Source organism: Idiotropiscis lumnitzeri, chromosome 18, assembly GCF_059441095.1.
Source record: "Idiotropiscis lumnitzeri isolate Australia: NSW breed Sydney's pygmy pipehorse chromosome 18, RoL_Ilum_1.0, whole genome shotgun sequence".
Taxonomy (NCBI): domain Eukaryota; kingdom Metazoa; phylum Chordata; class Actinopteri; order Syngnathiformes; family Syngnathidae; genus Idiotropiscis; species Idiotropiscis lumnitzeri.
The window spans coordinates 2,224,488-2,234,703 of NC_142408.1; the positions used below are offsets into that span (position 1 = coordinate 2,224,488).

At 44.4% G+C, this 10,216-nt stretch overlaps 1 protein-coding gene across 3 annotated transcripts; it reads right to left on the bottom strand.

Moving 5' to 3' along the window:
* Positions 1-16: 16 nt before the first annotated feature.
* Positions 17-9,662, bottom strand: LOC148318924 (E3 ubiquitin-protein ligase RNF34-like). 3 transcript variants are annotated; one of them, XM_088280771.1, is made up of 7 exons: positions 9,505-9,662; positions 7,214-7,432; positions 4,726-5,199; positions 2,325-2,601; positions 2,210-2,233; positions 2,054-2,095; positions 17-1,840 (listed from the first exon to the last, which is right to left on the bottom strand). In XM_088280771.1, the coding sequence occupies exons 1-7, from the start codon at positions 9,508-9,510 to the stop codon at positions 1,656-1,658; spliced, it is 1,227 nt and encodes a 408-aa protein (XP_088136897.1). In that variant the 5' UTR covers positions 9,511-9,662; the 3' UTR covers positions 17-1,655. The 3 variants fall into 3 exon arrangements, with proteins under 3 accessions (XP_088136897.1, XP_088136896.1, XP_088136894.1); XM_088280770.1 differs by lacking the exon at positions 9,505-9,662 and adding an exon at positions 8,863-9,002; XM_088280768.1 differs by lacking the exon at positions 9,505-9,662 and adding an exon at positions 7,790-8,842.
* Between the last annotated feature and the right edge of the window lie 554 nt (positions 9,663-10,216).

The window sequence follows — 10,216 nt, forward strand, 5'->3', positions numbered from 1 at the left end:
CAACACTTGGATCAAACAGATTTGACTGTGTTTTATTGAAACTAATAAATTATCTTTTGTTTTGTTTACCAAAATAAAAAGGTCCAACCATTCCAAAATAGAAAGATCCAGGATTATGAGTGGCCTCCAGAAGACTGTAGCTGCCCGTGAATGACATCGTCCGTTGACAAACAGCCGCGTTCAACCAAATAATGAAAAAAAAGAACATACGTGAATGAGGAATGTGTGACAAAAAAAATTGCCAACCGACACCATCTATATATTTAAAGGTCTTGTCATGAATACATTCTGTTCAGAAACCTCCGAGCCTCCCACCGAGTCCATGTAAAAATATACATTTCATTCCGAATAATCACAATGTTAGACGCTATCTATATGAACATTTACAGTAACAGCAATCCCGCACACCTGATTTGCGTCAGTTTTCATTTTTCATCCTTCTCGAGCCATATATTTTTAAAATACGGATAGAAATCATGGAAATTGTACAACATATACTTTTAAAGACCAAAAACATTCAAAAGAAATGATGGTGCGCAATCTTTCCAATAATTCTAGTGCTTGTTTGATTGCGTTGACAAACGTGCAAGGAGAAAATTTGAAATATGTTTGGTTGTACAGTTCACCCCATCCATTGCGGGTTCTCGGTTCACAGTCCCACTATTTTGAAGATTTTATTTTGTCCAGGAATTTATCGGTATAGTTATTGTTTGTGGTGTAATTCCACTTTCCGCCACTGGGGTGCGACACACTTTTGTCCAACGCTGTAAATTTGGAAGAAGAACGGAACAAGATCAGCCTCCTCCTCGCTGAAGTGATTTTTGACCGTCTAAAACCTCTTCCATCCGCCTTTTTTAAAATGTACATCGTTGAGCATGATTATTGATGTATATTGTGAAACGATAAGTTTGTTCTTTTTTTGTTCACTCCACGATGACGAATGGGATGATGTTGGATGATACACACTTGCAACGTATATTCTGTGTCTCCTGGTCCGACTCAATATTTTAAATGTTTTAAAATATTTGCAGTATTCTGAAGTGTGTTTTAAAACGTTATAAATGATGTAAAAGATGCTCTGGGAGTGTTTCAATACTGTATTTCTAAATTGCGGATTTGTCTTATTGCAACCGTGATCTGGAATGTAACCCCGCAATGGAGGTGGGTTCACTATATTTTATGCTTTGATTGCTGTGAATTTGATTTGTACTCTGTAATGCTTTCACATACCTCTAGAGGGAGCCTGCGTACTGCTGGTGATACACGTACCACACTAAGAATCACTGCATTACCTCACGGACATGATTTGATTACAGGGTTATGTCACTCTGCTTTAAAAAAATAAAAAGACAGAAATAAATATGAAACCTTGTTCTACCGTCACATCAGGCTTGCTGGCTATGAAAAACAAAGTTAAGAGTATGAGTGTATAGGCGTGTTATTTGGCGTCGTCTGCTAAAATAAGATGTGTTGTTAAACGAAAAGCAATATTCTACAAAAAAAAAAAAAAAAAATCACAAGTCTCCTTTTTTTTTTAACTGTATTGCACATGTTACCGTCGACCATGTCGACTCGAACCCCTGCCGTGTCCCAGGAGAACCGCCGGTCCAAGCCGCTCGTGCCCGTTTTAAGCGTCTCTGGCGGCGAGAAATTTTCTAGGACTTGAAGACGTGCACGGCCCGCACCACGTACTGCCTGCAGATGGGGCACTCGTTCATCCTCTTGCCACATTTGGTGCACGTCACCATGTGGCCGCACTCCAGCAGAACGCAGTCAATGATGGCGTCCATGCAGATGCGACAAAGGTTCTCGTCGGAGGCCAGCTGGGCTTTCACGCCGTCTGCCGAGCGCATATAACGCAAAACGCTAACTTGAGTCACGTGACTTCATTTAAATCGCTGATTATAGGACTTGACTAAAATATATGGAAAGATGTGAAGTGCAGTTATTGTTGTTGTCTTATGTAGTTCCACCATTCTTATTGTAGTATCTGTGACTGAGTGCATGGCTTTACACCGTAATATTCTGAGTAGGTTAAAAAAAAAAAACTTACCTCCGACGGCACTGTTGCATAGAGGTGGAGGATATGCAACCACTTTGGAGGAAAAAAATATGACAGGGAGAAAGAGGGAAGGCATTTAAAGAATGTTAACAAATATATATAGTTGGTACTTTGTGGACTGCAAAATGCGTATGTGGAATTACGTACCTGCAGTTATGCTCACGTTTCCCACTAAAAGAAAAAAAACAATAAGAGTAAGAAAAAAAAGTCTCGTTAAAAACGTCAAGATGTAAAATGTGTTTTGAAAGCTGCCGATGCCTACTGGACTTTCTGTTGTGCTCGTTTTCTCGGTAGAGGCGGTGCACACGCTCCAGTAGCTCCCACTTCTCGCAGCAGCCCGAGTAGTTGACGAAGTTTCTGGCGAGGATTTCCTTCAGCTGGCGAACCGACAGCCTCTCGATGGCGTCCTCGTCGTCCAGGTCGGACAGCGAAGCGCGGACCCTCCTTTGCACGGCCGGGCTCGCCTCCGTCGTGCTCGCCGTCTGCTCCAGATTGAGGAGCGACACGCTCGCCGTGTCCTCTCGCTCCTGAGGGGAAAACTAACAACAGAGCAACAAAGTAAGGAATAATCAACCGCTACGGCCGTCAGAGTTTAGTTTAGTTAGTTTCAATATTCGTATGCACACGGTGAGTTAATAAAAAATAAATTGAACGATTAAATAAATAAATAAATAAATTGCAACACCTTAATTTACATGCAATGGTATAGCCAAAATAAAAAAATGTAAATTTTAAATATAAAATGCAATCAACTTAAAACGTACATTATAAATACAAATAAAAATGCTAAAAATTGTATCAAAAATATTTTCGACTACGAATACATTGTTACTTTATACAAACAATTGTGTTCCTAAACTGTGTTAAACTGACCTTCAATCTAAACACAACTCGAATAAATTTCATTTCAAAGCTCTCTCTCTCTCTCTCTTTTATTTTTTTTCATGTTTCCAAGTGAATCAAGTCCTCCTTGACACCATCACACACAATGCGCCTCATTACCCGATGACTTTCAGTATCGCACAGAAGGAATCGAGTGCTTATATTCAGAGTACATCTGTTCGGTTATCTAATACGACAGGAGACATATTTGAGCACGCGCGCGCTCCGTTGCACGCACGGCAGGCACTTAACTCGCCGCTTAATGATTCTCTTTTAAGATGGAGGTCACGAATGAAAAGGAGACGGAATCAATGAATAGTTTCGTAGTGGAAATGGAGATGAGCTCGTCCTTGATTCAAGTTGCTTGCGCGTGTGCGCGTGCGTGCGCGCGTGTGTGCGTGTTGTGGTCTCAGCACATTCCTCCTCGGACGTCTGAATAATGCATTGGTTTGGCTAGACAGATGACGACCTCAGCCTCAACAGACACCCCCTTTTTTGTGAGTGTTTTGCTTTTTCTTTGACTTTTTGTGTGTACGTGTGACGGCAAAGACGAAACCGTTAAAACTGAAAGACAAGAGGTTGGGAAAATAAATGAATAAATAACCGTTTAATGTTTTATTAGCTCCCTCTATGGGTGGAAAGTTGCTATTACAGGCATGCAATTGGATACAGAATTGATCGATTTGCTCATTTTTTTACACGCTTAACCTCAAAGTAGAGTTAAGGTTTCAAATGATGGTTTTCAATTAGAGTTAGGGCTTCAAAGTAGATTTTCAACCTGAGGTCATGGCTTTTAAGAAGGTTTTCAAACTCAGGTGAGGGTTTCAAATTAGGGTTTTAAACTAGGGTTGAGCATTTGAAGTAAGGTTTTAAATTTGGTTTAGGGTGTCAAACGCAGGGTTCGAAATTAAGGTTAAGGTTTCAAATTCAGGTTGGGGGTTCAAAAGTGGCAATGATCATTTTCTTTCTTTCTTTCATTCTGTCCTTCTTTCATACAAACCTTTTTTGATAAAAACGTGTATAAATAATCAAATTAAAACTAAATATAGAAATGTTTCTTCATTCACATTTATAAGAAATGTTGGAATTTTGCCACCAGCCAATACTTGATAACTTCGATAAACAACAGACGAAGAAGCATGATGGCGAGATGGCCGGCAAAGTGCCCATGCAGGAAGTTGTGTGCGCGTGCGCGTGTTGTGATATTGTGTTAATGTGGTGTTTAGTGTAGCGTTTGGTGTCAGCTGCGTTGCTGTAGGGAATTGTCAACCTGCGTGCGCGTTACATAACTGACTCAGCTCATGTAAGCGACCTAAAAAAAGGCAAAGGGCTTAAGCCGCCTTGCTCGCTGGTCTGCATGTACACGCACGCACGTGCATGTGCACGTGCACACGCACTGACAGTCAGAGAGTAAACGCTGCTGCTTGCAGCTGTCACATGAATGCAGGATGCATGCGGCGGAGACTTTTCATAGTCAGTGGAGAGAAAATCAACATAATTGTTTGTAGAATTCAGCTCAATGAACTCGAGGGCCGCGTTACAAAAGAAACAGATGGGCCATTTGTCAAGTTTAAATGTTAACCAGTTATTGAAATTCTATGATGCTGTTTCTATTCAAAAATAATTCCGAAAGTGTGTATTTTTTTATCTAAGAAAAATAACTATACACTAAAAATAAAATATTGTATGTCAGAATATTGGTAACTTCACAGAACATTATTCATGGGAATGGGTCGTTTTTTTTTTTTTTTTTTTTTTTACTGTAAGTGTGTGTGTGTCACCTGGCTTGGGGTCCCTGAGCTGTCACTTGGGCTGAGCACAACTCCCTGAGAAGCGGATCCAAGCGACTGTTCGGAAGTCGAGCCGGCGGGCGAGTGCGGCGAGGCGGCGCGTGAGCGGAGGCTGTCCGTGTCATCTTCGTCATCTCCCTCCTCTTGTTCCTCGGGTGTGTCTCCATCCGCCTCCTCTTCGTCCTCCTCCTCCTCCTCCTGCACCACCATCACGGGTCGGGGCGGCTCCCTGGTTCCCCGGTGGCACAGAACCAGGTCCACCAGGTCCTCCTTCTCCCGGCAGGTGTCGGTGGGGATGTTGCGCAGGAGCAGGTACTGCCGCAGGTCCTTGACACGCAGCTGCATGAGGCGCGGCCTCTGGAAGGCGGTGCCCCGCAACAGGTGGCAGGTGGCGCAGCAACGCAGGTTCTCCTGCAGGACCGAGCACAGCGCGCAGAAGCTCTTCTTGCAGTCGCAGCACACATGCTGTCGAGGAGAGGGGATTCAATTTTATAATTAGGACCCGACCTATATGGATTTTTTGTTTTAATTTTTCACGTCCAAATTTCGTTACGTTTTATTTAATGACTCAATTAAACAATGGGGTAATCAGGAAAGGGACATCTCATTCTAATCAGGCGAACATTTGTTGATTTTATTCTTACATTCTACACTTGAGTTAGTTCGACAAAATTTTCATTTTCATTTCAGCTCTTCAATATTCACGTTCGGTTTCTGCACACTCACACCAAAGGGATGTCATCAGTCATGCTTTTTAATACCACTCGAGCATCATTTAATAAACTGCTCTTAAATACTGCACGTCTGCGTGTCTGACTCCTGTCGGCATTTGAAAGGGTCCATGGAGCCTCTCGCGGCTCCTTATAAATAAGCTCGACTCCACGCAAACTTTGATACGCAAAAGTGGCCCCGGAAGGCGGCACTGAGCTCATTGCAGCTGCCGTTTGTAGTCGAAAACAGACAGACTGATGGGATTTAACCCAAAAGTGTCAGTCATCGTGCGGTCCACCTGATGAAGAAGCACCACCACGGCTCATATGAATTCTCTTGTGTTTCTTTCCAAGAACATTAATATTTGGAACAACGCTCTCAGCACTGCACTTTTTCCACATTTGTGTTGCGTTGCATTATAGGAGTGGTTCTCAAACAGTGTGGCGCCCGCCCCCCGTGGTCCGATGCTGAGGGGGCTGCGTGGGAACCTGGGGAACATGCTTTTTTCCCGCCGTAATACAATAAGGTGTAATTGCACATTCACTCCAGCAGGTGGCAGTGGCGCCCTCCTTGCCCATTATACGCAGCGAGTATTAACTCTACGGTGTTGGTTTGTTTTGCAACGAAAATGCTATTATTTATAGATGCAGTGGAGAGTGGGTGGTGGGGCGAGGGAGGGGGGGGGGCGGGAATTGTTTTCTTCTTGCTAAGGTGGGCGTAACATAAAATAATTGAGAGCAAAGTGTAAAAAAAAAAAAGCTCCCAAAAAAAAATATATTCAATCTGTTTGTTGAATAAAATAAAAAGAGGACCTTCAAAAAATAATCGCATATTAAATCGCAATCGTAATATTGAAGGGGGGGGGGGGGAATCGCACTTAGATTGTTTTTCAAAATCCTTCAGCTCTACTCTCCATCCACATTTACACCAAGCAGCTGAATGGATTGACGCTTCAAAAAGATGTGAAAGGTAAACATTTGCTTATCACTCACACGCAAATATGTCTCGCTTCCGCACCATCATGGACACCTTCCCCGCTCTCATTTGCCGCAATCCTCCCCGACACTTATTAAAAGGTGGACTGAAAATATCACGCTGACTCACAAACGAGCCTATCGCAGGGAGTCCGTCGTGCAGTGATAGCTGTCACGTGCACGTCTGACTGGCACACACATGCACTCTGCCATTCTGCCATTATACTCTGACATGACAAATGTCAGCGTGACGGAATACGATTTTCACAATTCTGGTATCGTTTGCAAAGATGGCACAGCCAACGGAAAGAAAGGTTGACTGAGTGGAGAGGTTTTTTATTTATTTATTTATTTTTTAATGATTTCAGTCCAATTGCTTCAGGCAGATGATCGCCAGGCGGTGACTCTTCATATGCTCTACTAAAGGGAACATATTGTGGAAAATTGGCTTTTTAATTGCTGAGGAGGGGGGGGGGGCACTTGTTTTCTATTATAATTATTTATTTTTTAGAGTGGAGTTTGTAGAGTGGATAGGCAAGTAGGAATAAGAGTGTCATGTCACTTCTATGTGTCAACAAAAAAAAAATAAAAAAAAATAAAAATAAATAAATAGGTTTCTTCTTAAATCTTACGACAAGCTATAAATGAAAACTGTGTAGGACAACTGCAGCGACTTTACACAAACATTTTTCAACCTGGCCTGAATCACTGTTTGCTGGACAAAGTGTAGTCATCCGTGTTTGACAGTATGACTGAGACAAAATAATGTGAGCTTGCACTTGTCAGTGTCTTACCTTGCGTCTGAAGACGGAGAAGGCAAGTCCGCAGGCCTTGCACAGCTGCCCGGCGCTCCCCGAAGTGGCGGGCGGGTACGTGGAGTATCCCGCGCTGGGGGCGAAGCGGAACGGCCCGGCCCCGGCCCCGAAGCCGGGCTGCTGCGCCCGCACCGTGCCCGTGCCCATCACCTCGTTCAGCAGCCCGCAGCATGATGCCCACATGGAAGAGGCCCCCGCCTGACGAGCACACACACACATTTATCTGTCCAACAAAAGACAACTCGATTTGTACGGCGATATATTTTAAAATGGAGCCGCTCGATTCGATTCACTCGCGACTTCTAATTCAAGACAAGATTTCGGGGAAACGCTCTTGCAGAATGTTCGAACGTCTTGAAGACTATTTGTTGACGACATGAAACTGCGGCGCCACAGCTCAGAAGGATATTAATGACCGGAGGAGGGGAAAGGAAAACCCCGTCTGCCTGGACTGTACCAGCTCGTGTCAATCGATAACTGACCCAAACACACACACGCACACACACAAGCGCACACACACAAGCGCATTGTGAAGCTCACAATACAGGAATTCACCTCTGGTTTCCGGGCAGCTCCCTCCTGGCTCGGACTTGTCACAAACACGCTGTGATGTGACCTCAGCCGTCTGCTTAGTGACGGTTTACGTAATCCAGAGAACAAGACACTATATGTGGCCAGGGGAAGCTCTAACCCTGCAGGCATGTCTACTAAATAGGACTTTCCTTTAACAATGTGCGGAAATGTGTTTTATCGGCACTTCTTTGGCGGCACGGTGGACGACCGGCCTGACTGCGCAAAGTCGTGGAATGGATAACCGGCTCCGGCCTTCCTGTGTGGAGTTTGCATGTCCTCATGGCCTTTTTGGAGGAGTATAAGCCACAATAAAATGTTTCACGGTTTGAACATTTCATTCAGTGATTGTTGCTTCTCACACTAAAGGGAGCCCACGTTCCACGCCACAAAGGCTGATTTAAATATACGACATACAAGACTTTTTTTCTCCTCTTATTTTCCCCGTGCGGAATGAATGCATATAAAACTCAAGCTGCGGCCAGGCGGGGTGAGATTTGTTCCTGCATAATAAAGAGATTCAGGAGACCTGAAGGCAGGACAGAAAAACATTTCGAGCGCGTAGAACAAAATCGACAGCCGCAGGGATCACCGCACGCCGCAAAAAAAAACTTGTGCAGAAACCTCTCGTGTGGCCTTCTCGGTATGCTAATTTCGTTTCATTTATTTTGAACCAGAGCATGAAAAAAATGTTTATTTTTTTATTGTAATCAACAAAGCGTCAAAGTAACCATGATTCAGTCAACAGGCTAATGTGCTTGGGCTAAACAGAAGCTAAAAGTGGTCAATTATTCTAGTCGAGAAGATGAAAATTGCACGACACATCTACGCCACTGCAATGTGAAATCACACGACTGAAGCTATTTTTAACCGAGCGTCAATCCAAAATAACCTGGAATGCTCTTGTATTGTATCTCAGATGTACCAAATATGAATTGGCGAAATGACAAATTGGACTACTAATTGAATTGTCATGAAATAACTATATCTCGCACACAGACACGCGCGCACACGCACATTAGAGAGATATCTTCATGGAAGATTGGAGATGCACGTACGGTATGTTTTGGTTGAGTATATGACGTCATCGCTTCGTCCTCATCTGCAGCCAACAGACACAGGGGAGAACCCCGACACAGTGTGGAGCTGAGGGGCGATCCTGGCGTCCCCCCACCGAGACGTCTCCCCAAAATCCTCCTCGTGCAGAATGCAACCCCCCTCTGCCCCCTTCCTCCGGTGGAGCGCGCGCCCCCGCGATCTCGTTAGAGCGGATTACAGCGACGAATGGAAGGTGGCTGCAGCGGCTTTGCGTCCACTGAACTCTCCAAGTGTGTGCGTGTGCACGTGTGCGTGTGCACGCACGCACGCACGTCAGCGTGCGTGTGCGTGTGCGTGCGTGTAGTATGCTTCACGTTCGCTTCTCTCGTTCGCACCGACCACACGCGCACACGCACATAAAAACACGCACCACGACCCGAGATAACCCATGACAAGTCCCGGAAATAATCACCAATGCTGCAATGAAGCCCGTGTTCAATTTTGAACTCCGTGTAAAACATAATCAAACACCTTGGATGGGGAGCTGCGGCACTGTGCGTATAAGCGCTAACAACACAAGTGAGTCACTGCCATGTCACCACAAACAAGCTGTACTATAAATGACATGGAGAGGGGTTTACGGAAGGGGGGGGGGCACCTACCTTCATTGCGCCTCCCGTTTGAGGAATGTGCAGACTAATGCAGGAGCCACGATCATCGCAAGTGCACGCACACAGTCAAACCATTACGTCTTCCCTCTCTCCTGCCGCCTCTGTGTCTGTGATTTGTGTGTGCGCGCGCGTATGCGTGTGCGTGTATGTACGCGTGTGCATGCGCGTGTACGTGTGCGGACTAGGCATAACGTCATTGCCAAAGGCAGGCATTGCAGCCAATCAAATTGCGCGTACGGCGGCTGGTGTGTTCGGCAGCCAATCCGTCTTTACGCAGCAGCGCCGTGCGTAAAGACGCACGTGCGAGCCCTTGGCGCACGCTTCACGTATTTATTTAATTTTTAAAAAATAATCTCCACACAGTGGTTATTTCACACGGTTTATTTTTTACTTCCTTCTTACCGTAAATGAAATAAGGTGAAGCCTTGTTATAAAATAATCCTGGACAGGTGCGAAATACCTGAATGCAGCATTTCAGTCATCTTTGACAAATAATGGGTTTATGCTCATCAATTTGTGCCTGCAGAATTTATTTAAAGGAGGACAACGCCAAAGGTGCCCATAGCATTTTCTTTTTTACCTTATCATTTTGGAGAAATTAGGAAATATAATTAAAGTTGTATTGTATTATATTGTAAAAAGTGAAAAACGCCTACTTTTAATGAGGATGTGGCCACGCCCCCTATCCTCTCCCCATGTTAGT